This window comes from Cryptotermes secundus, unplaced genomic scaffold (genome assembly GCF_002891405.2).
Source record: "Cryptotermes secundus unplaced genomic scaffold, Csec_1.0 scaffold1775, whole genome shotgun sequence".
NCBI classification, from domain to species: domain Eukaryota; kingdom Metazoa; phylum Arthropoda; class Insecta; order Blattodea; family Kalotermitidae; genus Cryptotermes; species Cryptotermes secundus.
The window spans coordinates 277,583-292,695 of NW_019743175.1; the positions used below are offsets into that span (position 1 = coordinate 277,583).

The 15,113-nt window shown below is 39.1% G+C and overlaps 1 protein-coding gene across 2 annotated transcripts; it reads left to right on the plus strand.

Moving 5' to 3' along the window:
- Positions 1–1,337: 1,337 nt before the first annotated feature.
- Positions 1,338–14,431, plus strand: LOC111874037 (lipoma-preferred partner homolog; the record flags this gene model as incomplete). Of its 2 annotated transcripts, none has more annotated exon segments than XM_033755305.1 (6): positions 1,338–1,554; positions 1,677–1,813; positions 3,834–3,972; positions 9,615–9,788; positions 13,245–13,444; positions 14,209–14,431. In XM_033755305.1, coding segments are annotated over 5 exon segments (853 nt in total), but the record flags the coding sequence as incomplete, so codon positions are not given.
- Positions 14,432–15,113: the final 682 nt, after the last annotated feature.

Genomic DNA, 15,113 nt, shown 5'->3' on the forward strand with positions numbered 1-15,113 from the left:
CAGGGCAATGACGGTACAGAAGCTTTGACCAGGAAGGGATCGAGAAATTAATTTCTCGGTCCCGAACCAGATATTACAGTCTTCTTTTATGCTGGGAGGCTCAAGGCTAGGGAGCGCCTGATTAAGAAGTACTCCGAACACTGCGCTGCCGTACGGGGTGTGAGACAGTCGAACCTCTTCATTGAAGGACCTTCAAAGAAAAAAAAAAAACTGTCTGAGAGGAATACAGGAAATGAACTGGGAAATAGTGTAGACGGGAACAGGATTGCTGACTGGGCAGTGTGCATTGAGACGACACCTATATGCTACAGACCCCTCGTATAAGCTATGTGCAGGAAATATTGACAGTAAGAGTTTTTGTACAGTATACTTTGTCAGTGTCCAGCCAAATGATTTTCGGCTGAACGTGACTGGAGCAACAGGCAAGAGCAGGGCCTCGGTGAATAATTTCTGGCCCAAATATTAAGGAAGGGTTCGTTTGAAAGGCCCTAGTGAGAAAATGGGTTCACAGTGAACACAGTAGTGGTCGCGGTGCTTGAGGCGCCCAGAAGTCCACCTCCACCATGTTTTGTTTTTTTTCATGGAGTGAGACTGATTCCACTTGGAACTGCGGCCACTCTTTGGCCTGTTGTACCAGCCCCAGATGATGATTGTGAAGCAATCGGTGGAATGCGATTAGTCAAGGGAAACCGAAGTACTTGGAGAAAACCTGTCCCAATGCCCCTTTGCCCACCACAAATCCCACATGACCTGACTCGGGGTCGAAGCCGGACCGCCGCGGTGGGAGGCCGGCCCCCTCATGTTAGTACTCAATACTCAATGTTTTGCAGTGTTAAAGAAAATGTTCGAATCACGTTGCAGTACGGAACATATTAAGAAATGAACCTATCTCAATTTACGCAGGCGTGGTGGGCCTCCTGGAAACAGTTCATGGAGTTGCTCATAGGGGCCATATGCAGATAGTCATTTAGTGCCATCTTTTGGGAAAATATTGTAACGGTTGGAACTCCAACTACGTTATTTCCCAATTATGTTGCAAACATTGATAATCTAAAAAAAAAAATAATATCTATATTATAAATTTCCGATGATGTGATAATTATCAAGCTATAACAAACTGTCATCTATGTATGACACATCTACACACTTGTACCGACTTGGTCAGTCCAGTGAGCCGTAGTAAACTGTCAGCCGACAATTTTTCGTAGTAAAAGCACAATATTAACTTCATTAGCCTGACTTATTATTATCAGCGTATTTAGTTATAACGCGAAAAACCGAAATAAATATAGAAGTTACACTTTTAAACCAATCTATGATCGCTTTATAGGTTCATTCACTGTTCCTTTTTGTGCAAAATAATTGTGAATTTCATTTAATTAGATTGGTAGTCATGTTTAAAGGTAACAGGTGTTGAGTAATCGGTGAATAGATGAAAGAAGTGGGTGCGGTGTAGTAGTCATTGTGGTTTAGGAGGGTATATGGTTAATGTGTTTAAGGTTTGTAGGTGTTACGTGTTAACACACTCTGATTCCAACGCTTGTAAGGGTTAAGGTAAATATAAGGCCAGTGTTTATGAAGTGTAATCGGTGCTTGTTCTCTTTCCATCTGTTAATGTGTGAACATTTTATGTGGCCCAGAATGGCGACAGTGATTGTATTTTGATAAAGTTGCAGGAGAATTGCTGAAGAAAACTATGACAAGCCATTTGGAGCAGCAGTTAGCAAGTTTACAACTTGATCATGGAGATCTGCAGGCTAATCGAAAAGTTGGGCCAGCAGTACCACCCAAACCTAAAAAACCACAACCACAAGTAAGTCATGAGAAGTTAGTCATTTAAAAGGTGTTTGTGACCTCTCTGACCGTATGAACTTTAAATATCTCATCCGGATAAGGTGTAGAACTTGGACTGTTTATTCTGGTGTCTAGTTCTTCATTGGTGCTGTGGTAACTCAGGTTATAGTGAATAATTATTATATTTAAGAGTAATGACTATTCAGAAGTTTATTTCATCTACAAGCTAAATTTTTACTTCCTTATTGATTGATTTTAATAAATTGTCCCAGCATTTCATGGATGTTTCTGATCATCTACTGCAGTAAGAGGAAGGCTAACAGTAATATTGTTTAAGGTCTTTCTTACTTCAAATAACGAAACATAATTTTACAGAATTAACGACGAATCAAATAAGGAAGCTACTGTGGTGTGTGAAAAACTTTTAGTGAACCGACATTCTGGGTAATTTTAACTATTTGTAATTATTTTAATTAACTGGAACGTGGCTATCTTGGACAAAGTGAAGTTTTGTGTGTTGGTGATTTCTTTTTCTACTATAAATGCCTCTGATGATGGCTCCGTGGTGAGCCGAAACATGTAAGGCAGGTGCTGACGAGGTGGAAAACTTAAAAAAGTGTCACATTTGACGGAAGGAACTTGATTGTTAAGTAATATTGTTATTTCACTGTCTTGGGAGGAAGATGATGCTAGTAATTCTGTTTTCTTCAGGTTATTAACAAGGTATTGTCTCTGAGGCTGAAGATGCTACACAAATGCCCATTTGTCAGACTACCAAACTAGTAACAGCACTGAATGTTTACAATACCTCTTTCTCCACATCAACCAGTCTGATTGTAGGAGAATTATGTTTTCTCTGTGTCTATGTAACATCCTTTTTCTGAGATTGAATATTCTCCTTTTCACTTTGTCTCAAGTACTCTCAATTTGTCATGGTATTTGTGCAAATTATAAGAATAACCCAATTTTATATCAGTTGCATTCAGTACTCTTTTTTTCTAAAACTGTCTTTGCTAGTACTCTCACACTCTGTTTCAGCCCCAAGGTTGGAACATACAGTGCACTGGCAGACATAAGACTTAAGAAGTTTGCTGGTGTTCATCTGTTGTTCACTAGTGTGATGAATAAAGTTTCTCAGCATGTTTAACTTTTATAATTTTGTTACGGGTAAGGTAAAACTATCCCTGTAACAGGCTGTGGAGGCCCATAGGATTGTGAGATGTCAAGGCACCATTATGATGGGGAATGGTCATGATCTGATGGATTTGATTAAGCAGAGCTATATTAAATGAGTCGATCTGAAGAGTCATGGACTGATAGTGCCTAAACATACAGGAGTTTGCATTTCTGTGTTCAGGGAACAATCATTGGAAGGGGAAGGTGATTCCTTCCTAGCACTTCATTTACTGGACGGTCAGAGACACCATTCACCATGTCAGNACCATTATGATGGGGAATGGTCACAATCTGATGGATTTGATTAAGCAGAGCTATATTAAATGAGTTGATCTGAAGAGTTCTATGTTCAGGGAACAATCATTGGAAGGGGAAGGTGATTCCTTCCCAGCACTTCATTTACTGGACGGTCAGAGACACCATTCACCATGTCAGTATGTGTACCAGCACATAGTCTGAATCTAATGTTACAACCAATGGTCAGTTGGCCAGTCCATCTTGGAATAAAGCACCCATCTGAGGCTTACAACCACATTTTTATTACTGTGAGACAGTTGCGGGTTTGTTGTTGTGGGGCACTCTGTCTGATGGGTCTGTTGTTTACAATTGCTGTTGGCCCTTGCCAGCGAAGTTATTCTTGGGTCCGAATCCTGTAGGACTTGCGACTATATTTTACTGTCTCAGATTCAAGACTTCCCTTTTCATGGCCTCCTACAACTTGCCGGGCTACGGTGGAAGCATTTGAACCATCCTTCACATGAGAGGGCACATACTGGCTGAAAAAGAAGCACTGGTGGCTTAATGTTTTTATTTTTAGCTCTGTTTTCATTTATCAGTTGAATTGATATTGTCTGTTATTTCAGGTTCCAAAGAGTTACTCTTTAAATAACCAGTGTGAACCATCATATAGCACCTTGCTGCAGAGTGGCTCAGGGGCAAATGGCCAGGTTTCACCTGATAAGGGTCAGCTGTATACAAACTTGCCACCTCCGGCAATCTCAGGTAATAAAATTAGAGCTCTGTTAAACATTACACAATTCTGCTTTACCCTTTCAAGATGAAAAAACTTTTCCCTCCTTTGGTGGATCTTATATGCCAGTGGAAGCACAGGGAACTGCTTATGTCCCAGGTCATGTTTGAAAGCTTGACATTAATTTCTCAGATTGTTTCTTGCCACATGACTGTAGCTGATGACTCTGTAGTTAACTGAATTATAAATAAATTAAGTAGCATTTTAGTACTTAGGAGAACAGGTTTCTCTACACAGAGGATAGTGTTCCAGAACATAGAGTATCTCTCGTGCATTACTAGACATGTTATAAGAGGGGCACAGATAATATTAACTAATCCTGCTAAGTACAGTGCATGTTATGCTAGGTTAGAGAATGCACATTGCACTGTGTACTGTTGCAAAGTGGTTGGCTGGGGCATGTAGACAAGTAACAATTTTCCTGGGTGTGAATGTCCTAATGCAAACAATTTCTTGTCCTACTCAAACTGTATTTGACATGCTGTGTCACAAATTTTAAGCAGCTGGTTAATTTATGAACAGCCACACAAATATTAATAACTGTGGTTAAGATGTAGCTAGTTTAAACTTTAATAATCTGTGGAGAATAATGTTTTCTCATTGTTACATATGCTTGGGTCTTCAAGTAGAAAGGTCATTTGGGATGCCTGAGCATAGTTGGGAGGGTTATGCTGAAAGTGAAACAGGATGTAAAGATGTGAACTTGATGGAAATGGTTCAGGAAACAGCTCCGTGATGGGCCGTTGTGAGCACAGTGATGATGAATCTGTGGTTCAGAAGCAACAGAAAATTTCATCATTATCTGAATAACATATCATATGCTTAACAGAGACTGTATGATGGGATTAATTGTTTGGTTAGTTTGGTTATCCATGTACTTTATTGAAAAATACTGTCAGCTTTATCCACAGAGCCACAGAGGTAACATATACAGGATTTGCACTTGGACTGCAAAGGTGCAGATACAGACATACCTTATTTACAGACTTTTTTTTTTGTCTACATGATGTCCATTCTTTTTCCATGGCTTTATTTCTCCTGAAATTAAGGGCTTATATTCCTTGTCTGTAGCAGTTTTCTGGGATCTGTTGGAGGCATGTTTTCACTTCTGAAATAATCTCACCATCATCTCTAAATTTTCATCCATGAGTAGCATTCTTCAGTGGGCTAAAAAGGTGGTAGTGTGATAGGGTCAGATCTGGGTTGTGTGGTGTTTGGGGCACCATCGTCAACCCCCTTTTGATGATTTCTGTTGTTTGCTGACTGGTGTGTGTTCTTGTGTAGGAGAAGGACATTTTCTATTTTGCTGTCAGTGTATGTGACTGCAGAGCAGTGACATATGCATCAGATTGGTGGTGGTTCCTTTCACCATATTGTCCGCCAGAGTCATCCAGTGTCAGGGTTGGAGGTGGGTAATTGTATGGCTCATCATGAAGGCTGGTGTACCGTTGTTTGAGTCATGTCACACACTTCAGCAAGAATTCATTTCTTCTTCTGTTGACAGTACCATCTCTGTCAGTGTTTCTCAGATGTTTTTTAATGTTTCTTGCTGAATCATCCTCAACTGTTAAGAACTCTGTGATATGTCTTTGTTTACGGTGAGTTTTGCTATGAAATGACATTTTGATTACACCATAGACATCTGGTAGAAAATTCTGGAACTTTGTTATCCAAGGCAGGATTGGTCAGAAATACTGTGCATTGAATTTCACCTCTTTTTGATAATTTACTGCAGAGAAAAGAAACGTGGGGCAACATTTTCTGAGCTACCCTCATATTATAAAAATCATCATATTTAGTATTATAATCCTCAGTTATTAATAATGTAGAAATATGCTTATCAAACATACTGGGGCTCCCTGAAGATGACAATGAATTGTTGAAACATGTCACTGCAATGATGGACTAGAATATGGATAACATTTCTTTATACATTGTATGGACAGATTATTATAAGTAGTTTATCATTGGTGAAGGCTAGTATGATATACACAAAGCTTTGTCTTGTGTCTTTCAGTGACTCATTAACTATGAGGCTTGTGTCATCTTTCACTGACTCATTGGCTTTGTGACTTGTTTCTTCCATTGATGACTCATTACTACATAACAACTTGGTAACTTTGGCAGTAGAACCAGAGGCTCTGACACAACTGGTACTAAATCACCACTGAAAATGTTTTGCCACCCATTCACACCCCCATAAGCAGTTTTTCTAAGATTCATCAGGTACACCTAACCTTCCTTTCCTCCTATTCTCATTACACTTCTTCCTTCCCTTCTTGATCTTCCAAGAGACTTCCAACAGAATTCTGTGTGACTTGTTTTCACTCATCCAAGTTATGTGTGTAGCCAATTTTGAAGTCTCATTTTACGTATGCACACCTTATTCTGTGTTTTTGTTTTCCATGTATTGTTTGTCATCTTTTGACAGATTACAGTAATTAAGTGGGGCTCCCAGTTACCTAGAATCCAATTGGATAAAATGATGGCAGGGGTCATAACGACAGTTATGTGAGGCAGATGTAAGGTGTTAATGAAGAGTCAAACACTAAACATTGAAACATAATGACAGGGAGGCTGGATGCAGGTTAACAAATGACATTCATTCATTCATTCATTCATTTATTGTATATTCCATAAATCCATATACATAGATATAGAACCAGTCACATAGTTAATATAGTACAATACAATTATAAATATATATGTACAGCTTATAATCATTATAATAGATAAAAAAAATGTGTTAAATTTACAGTCTTACATCACTATACATAAAATTATGCAATATTAAAATTGTTCATGTTATTATTTTGATTGTTGTTATGAGTGTGTTAAGGTTAATTTTCGCCATTTGCTGCACATAACACAGTAGAATGGACGGGGTTTAGAGTTTAGTGTTAGGCTGATTCCCACAATTGATGCAGCACTCAAACAGACCAGCTGTGGTAGCTTATATTTTATGACCTGCTTTTCTGCTGTAGCTTAACTTAACCTTATTTTATAGGAGAGTCTTGAAGTGATGACTCTCTGTTGCTAAGCATGCCGTGCAGCATTAGAATGTGTTTCTAGACACAGAGTGCTGCTGAATGAGAATACTGGAAATTTTCTTGAAGCTCTTCCAAAAAGTGTAGATTGTTCATATACACTTTTTCTGTTAGTGTGTCCCTCACATAAACTGGGTGATTGCAGAGGCCAGAGTTCTTGACTTATGACTCATGTACTAAAGACTCCATCTAATGCATCCATAGAATTGTTCGTAGTATGTAGCATTGTATCATCTTGCACAAAATGAACGTACAGTACTTCATCAGTCAATTGATGGAAGAAGGATGGCAGAATCATTTTCGCATAATGTTCAGAATTTGTTTCATACGAAAGCATGTGCCCAGTTATCCTTGACATACAAATTTAACATGAAATCCCAACTTTAAATTGTGCAGTGGCATTTAATGAACAGCATAAGGATTTCTGATAATTCAGTATTTTGGCTGTTTATGCAACCACTTCAAGTGAGCCATGCCATATCTGAATAAGGCATAAATTCTGATTCAAGACGTTTAATACTGATTCCTGAAACAATCTACAGTATTAGGTTCTTGCTTCACCATGTGGAAGCAAAAGGCTATGTACTGATGTGATTTTATAAAGCTGTAACTTAACAGTTTTGTATCAACATGAGCTGTACATTCTTCTAACCCACAGTGAAGAGCTAAAAGATATAACATCTTCTTCAGTATGCTTCTAATTGAATACCAGTCTCATCAAGTTTTCATTGAATCAGTACATGTCTTTTTCAAGATTTCTTTTAGTTTAGCACTGATCGTGTAGAATCAGGGCTTGAGTTGGGGCGGGATGCAGCGGGATGGCATCCCGGTTCTTTTCTAAATGGCTTAAAAGCATCCCGTTACTTCTTTGGCAGTAAATGCAATGTACAATACCCAGGGCTTGAGGTGGGGCGGGATGCGGCGGGATGGCATCCCAGTTCTATTTTCATTCCACCTCAAGCACTGTGTAGAATGTAATTTCATTATAGTATTGAAAATTGTTGCTTTATCATCATTGTACAATCAGGATTCTTCCTGCAAAACATTCTATGGCATTTCCTCCATGAAGAACAATGTACAAAGTTTACTGTGTCTGAATAATTTCTGTTCAACACTACATTTTATTTTTGAACACTATTTCACAACACTGTGAACTGTATTTGTATACATATCAAGGATGAGGGACCATGCTAAACATCAGCCCTGTTGAGATAATCTCACGAGCATTGGGTGCTGAAACAATGGTTCAGCAGCCAGCAACGTACAGTGGTGAGTTAACAGATTCGTACCTGGTCAGTCTACAAATAAACTGGACAAAGTGATTGTCGAAAGCAGTCTTCTGGGATTTGGCACTGTGTATATGTGGTGTTAACTGACGTTTCGGAGGAACGTCGGTTAACACCACATATACACGGTGCCAAATCCCAGAAGACTGCTTTCTTCATAGTCACCGCCGTGAAAGCCTCAAATTTTACAAAGTGAATGTCCTCTGCTACTCCTAATGTATTAATATATGCTGTGGAAAGGGCATTTAAGTTAACTGGTCTACCAGGATACACTGAATGTAAATAATATGGCAGAATAAAAGGAAATGAGTTGTGAGGATATGAGGATTCAGTGGTGGATGTATATGGGTTCTGTAGCAATACATACTTTCTTTTAACAGTTGTATCTTTATTAATTGTCCAGGAAATATCCTGCAACAGCCAGTTTCTTGGTTGTCAAATAATGAAGATTAAAATTGAATGCATACAATATGAATACAATCAACAGTACTCATGTTTACCTTGTCATAAAGTAATTGTGTTAAAAGAATTAGCTTATTCATGTTAAGTTACCCTGTTACGTTCTATTGGATGTTAGTAAGTTGTAGAGTAAACACAGAAGAAACTAAGTGTATTTTCATGCTTCAGTGGTTAGATGCAGACCAAACCATAATATAAAGACAAATGATAAATGCTTTGAAAATGTGGCAGAGTTCAGGTACTGTGAAATGACAGTAGCAAATCAAAATTATATTCATGATTTAATTACTCCAATAAATACAGTCTGAAGGTGTTCAAGAACGAAGTGGCAAGGAAGATATGTGAATCTAATGAAGCAAAGTAAGAGAGCACCATAGAGAAAATTGCATAGTTAGGAGCTTTCTGATGTATTCTGATCACCTGATCTCCTGATCATCTTATGGTGATTAAATAAAGATGGCTGAAGTGGGTGGGACAGTTAGGATGCATGGATAAATGAGAAATGTTCACATACATTTGGTTTAAAAACCTCAAGGTAAGACAACCCTTGGGAATATAATATTAAATTAAATTAAATTAAAAAAATTATATAAAAGTAACGTGTTCAGGTGTCCAATTGGCATGGTTCAGGGTAGGGTCCAGTGGCAGGATTTTTGTAATATGGTAATGGAAATTCAAAGGTTGGAATTTCTTGGGTAGCCAAACATTTATAAGGTTTTGAAGAAACACTGTCATTATTTAAAGAGCTATCCCATTAGTATCTGAAAGCAAAAATTCATTTCGTGGAACTAGCAATTATCATGTGATGTTTTACTCTTGTAGGAGCTGTGAATCATTCTGTCAGTGCCATGTCACCAACTGCAACCTATAGCAACATTCAACCACCAGATGGCTCTGAATCTCGCCTCATCTATAGCAATATAGGAAACCATGCTAACAGTGAACTTGGCAATACTTATAGCAATGTAGGAGCATTCAGTACAGCCAGCAGCATTGGTAAGTTCTGATTCTCTGATGTATTTGAGTATGCTGTAACATTATACTAATGAGGTTCAAACAGAAACTTGCCTAGGCAATTACCAGAGGTCCAGATGTTCCAGTCCCACAGTTCTATAAGCACTGAGGTACTAATTCCACTGTCACTGAACACTAGATGCCTTTCTACAGGTTGCCAAACCAATTATATAAGTGTGCTGCATTGTAGCATTTGACTGCAATAAGTAGTCATTGACCATCTTGTTTAATTTGAGGTATTTGCAGTAGTAAGTATGAAGAGTAGTAACTTCTGGGTTGTAATGTCATGTATTTTGGTGGAAGTCCACTGACAGTTTTTTTTTTTCCTTGGCACTACAGCCCCAGTGGGCCTAGGCCTACCTCCATGAGCTTCTCTGTTCACTTCGGTTTTTTTCTAGATCTTACACATACAGTAGGACTCCTTGGGCAAGTGATCAGCTCGTCACAAGGCCTCTACCTGTAGACAAACACATAAAAATCCAAACAAACATCCACGCCCTGAGTGAGATTCAAACCGACGATCCCGGCTTCTGAGCGAGCGAAGACAGTGCATGCCTTAGACTGCTCGGCTACCGTGACCGGCCCACTGACAGTTTAGAGGAATATATTGTCTTCATCTTCAGACTCAATGAGTAAGCTAGGCAGTAAACCATCAATGAGCAGGTGACAAGTAGAGCAAACCATGCATAGAAAACTCAGCTTGGTATAGGTCAAAGAGGGAACTGTGGGAGAGCCAATGACAGGGTGACCATTGTCTGTTAGAATGGCTCAAAAAGAACTAATAGGAAGAATGGAAAAAATAAAGGAAAAAGTAACTTGGTCTGGCCCTCAGTTTAATAAGTGAAATGAGCAGTTGTGAGAGAAGTCATCCTTATGTCCAGGCAAGGGGCTGTGCAGGAGGATTGCAAGAGCAAGAGCTGCTGCAAAGAGACTGCAAGGTAAATTAGGAGGATGAGTGCCCTGAAAAGGCAAAGTCCATGCACAGAAAAAGGAAGTGCATACTGGCATAGCAGCATGGAGAATCCCATGAAAAGAATCCTGTGAAGCAGATCTGCCTTCTTTTAGGGAGGTGAGGTTTACATGACTTACATAAGAGGAACCTTGCTCTCTGCTACTGCTGTTGAGATGGATCTCAGTCTGAGTCATCTCCTTAAAGATATGGTCCATGTACATTTTTTTGTGTTAGAATATTGGCTGTGCCCTGCCATAACTGATTTGGTGACATGCTCAAGATGTATGTGTTGGTTGTGCTTCTTAACCCTGGTGTCAACTGAGTGGGCTGCCTGCTCTTTGTAGACTTGACCACATTCATAGGGGGTTTCTTCAGTCCTGTCATTCTTGACTGGCTGTAGGAATCTGGAGATTTTCCTTGGCGGGAGGCCAACAGACTTTATGTTATGCCAGGACAGCATCCTGCTAATGCGGGTGCTCACTTAGGGCAGGAAAGTGACCACATTAGGATCATCGTTGGGTTGAGCATCTCTCAGAAGAGGATTGAGAGCTCTGTGAACCTACCGCTTGATACAGTTATTCTGCCTTAATGTGACCTTGAGAAACTTCAGTTCCTCATGCAGACTGACCTGGTTGCACAGATCTTTGGCCCTGTGCAACAAGATGGGAGATATGGTATGCTTACTGGATGGCTTCTCCTTCTACTCATGGTTTTCCTTAGCTGCTGCTTCACAGAGGCTTCTGCCTTCACATTCCTTGGGCTTTTTTGCTGCCTCTTGCTCTTGGTACCCCTGCCTCGCCTCTTGCCTTGATATACATGCTACTTGTGTCAGTTTCATTTGCTAAATTGATGGCCTTCCAAATGGTCAAACTGAGTTGCTTTTTCCCCCCTCCTCCTTTTCCTTTGCTCTTGTTGGTTCTCTCTGCACCCTCTTGCAAACAGTGGTCCTGTTGTTTTTGTCTCTCATGATACCCTTCTTGCCAGTATTAGGCTGTATTTTTTGCACATATATATTTTTTTTCTTGGGGTGGAGTGGAGTCCACTTGGTCCCCACTAATTGGCCTGTTTTATCAGTCCTTGATGTAGATAATGATGAATGTGGAGCAGTCAGTGGAATGAGAATTGACAGGGGAAACTGATGTACTTGGGGAAAACCTGCCCCAGTACCACTTTGTTTACCACAAATCCCACATGACCTGATCTGGGCTTGCCCCTGGGCTGCCGCGGTGGGAAGTTTGTGACTAGCCGCCTGAGCTATGGCATGACCATTTGCCCATGGTTTACTCTGTTTGCTGCCTACTTATTGCTGATGTCTTGCTTGGCATACTCTTTGTCCCTGTATATGGAGGCAGTGCATTCATCTGAAATGATGGTGGTATTGTACTGATTTACAAAGCATTATAACCCAGAAGATGGTGCTCTTCATTGAATATCTTCTTCAAAGGTCATAAAATTAGCATGTAGAGTGGTCCTGACAGCACAGAGAATGACCTAACATCGTCAGTGAATGGTGTGCTGCCAATGAACATTGATTTTCAATAAATATGCAGGTTCATTTACATTGAGCCTATATTTCACCAGTGAAACAAAAATGTCATTTTATTGCTTGCACATTTAACTAGAAAGATGTGAGTTCTTGCAAAATATGTATATTATGGAATAATTTTACTACTCTCTGGTTTTTAACTTTTCATATTGATGTTGACACATTAAGTATTTTAGAGTGTAGTACTGTTTTTAATTTGGGAAAACTTCTGCCCTGAAAATAAAGGCATTTAATTTCTATAATATAATGAAAATTTCTCCAAAAAATATTAAAGTTTATTCAGCTTTGTACTAGGAGTTGTTCTGACCTCACACGATCTCATACGTGACCTTGCTGAATCTCATTTTCCTTTTGAGTTACTTTTCATTAAACTCATGGCACCCTTTGCTCAATCATTGTTTCCAAATGTTGGAGCCTTTTCCCTTAATAAATAACACTCTGTTCAAGAATGGCCTGTAGACTTGTTCTAAAAATTGGCATGTATGAAACTCTGCTATTCTTGACATAGTACTCAGAATTCAGCACTTTGATCATTTGAAAGTATGCGTGTTTTGCTTCATGACGTGATTAATTTTTCCGCAAATGAATACTACCTACATGAAAGTTAGAAAAATAAAAAAATATTTTCAAAATATTAATTTTTTTATTGCTGGTTGAGTAGTTAGCAGTTCGGGTTTATATTTGTAAGACCATTCTCACACTGGATGCCTGATTTCCTTGAGGTGAATTCTGGGATAATGAAATAGGTGACTACCACTCTTACATCCTCCTAAATTTATCATTCACTCTCATTCCTCCATTTGATGCTGTAGAACTTTGGCAGTGAAAGAAGTGTTGTTAAGTACAAAATAAAACTGATTAAATTTCAGGTGTTTTCATGTAAATGCTTTTTCCACATTTTGCTTTTTATAAATATGTTATGCAATTATGTCAATTACAGGAGCTCTGGAGGATCTACCCCCACCCCCACCAGAACCTGCTGATTACAGCAACCAGTGCCCAGCCCCAAACTTTCCCCCACCTCCAGATGATCTTCCTCCGCCACCTTCGCCAGTTAGCTCAAGTTATTCAGAACTTCGGCGAGCCACCTACCAACCCAATTACCAACCAGAATATGGCACATATGGACCTTCTTCGCAGGTAAACTTTATAGCAAACGTTTTTGTCAGCACACTCAGACTTGTCTGTAATTTGTCAGCCCATTACTTTAGTTCAGCTGTTTTTTATCTGAGAAGCATGTTTCCATGTTTTAGTGAGTTTTTGTTCTTACACAGTACCTTTCCCTTCTTTATTAGTACTGTACTTTAAGAGTCATGCCATAATTTTCAAGAACAAATATTGTATTCTGCAACATGTCAGATGATGGTCATTTAATAAAGAAAGAGTTAACATTACAAGTTTCATACCATGTGTAGACATGTGTTTCATCCACATCTTCATGTCAGTCATTCATTCTCATTAGGCTTCATACAGTATACCTCTAAATGAGATCAGACTTTTGAACAGTCATAGCTGTACAGTGAATAGCACTATAAATGTGAGACAAGCATTAAGACAGCTAGGAGAGCAGAGGAGAGTGTTTCCCAAGATGTCACACTCATGCTACTACTGATATTGAGGGATAATCAAATTGCCAGGAAGATTTGAATATGCATTTATGTAAAGTGTTTGGCTGGTTGCAGGGAGGTAGGTGTGGTCAGTGACTTAGTTCTCAAAAATCGGTATAAGGAAATCTGTCTTTGAAAGTAAAATGTGAATAAATAAGAACCCAGAATAAGTAGTTTGTTATGGTAGAGAATTTTGTCAGTGAGAGTATTGTATGATTCACAAGCCTGATGTGCTGAGCATGTCAAATAATACAAGAGTTAAGGAAATTGTATTTTGTATCTATTTCTGCTCCACAGAGTTCCATGTATGAATCGATATACGAGCCAATCAATCCAAGGCCACCCAGTCAGATGTCGTCCCGGTCTAACTACTCCCTCTATGCACCATATGTCAGTGGGTCACAGAACAAATCCTCTGGAAATACACAACCCCCGAGCGGGGGAAAGGAAGCAGAAGTTGATGCTCTGACTGACCTCCTGGTTCAGTCAATGGATGGATCTGCAGATTCTGATGTATATGGTATGCTGGGAAGTTGATGACTAGTCCTGTTTATAGACGTTGAAATATATGACAGTTTATTTTAGGGTTTCGTGGTGATTTGCTCTGAAGGTGGGGACAGTAAGGATGTCTGAAAAATGGCAATGCTACCCATGTCTGCAAGCTGCCATCATCTAGAAACATGACCAATATCAGACTCTGTGGCCTCCATCTTGCCCATGACACTTATGCATGTGTAAAATTACTGTGTGTGTCAAACTTTCCTGTGAAAGGGCATAAAGTTAATGCATTATGATAACACATGTCCAGTTTATCACTATATATATAACTGACAGTGAATGTGCTGCCAGTTATTTGAATGAGATGTGATTGTATGTTTCTGAAGGACATATTTACTTACGATTTGTAAATTTCACAAATAGCATTTGTGTCTGTGTTACCTACATTTACTCCTAAAATAATTTTGAAGTTCAAGGACTGCTGGTAAGATTAAGTGCGGAAATTATTATGCTGTTGCTAGCAGGTGTGACAAATAATGCTTATAGTTAAGGGTGATGGTTAAGAAATAGGACTTCACCAGTTCATAGGATTGGCAGAATTTCAAGTGAAAAGCACCACACCCATTATTTTGAGGAGAAGGCGTCTGGAGAGAAAGGTGTTTTTTTGTAGGATCATAGTACTTCAGACTGGAACAAAACTAAAG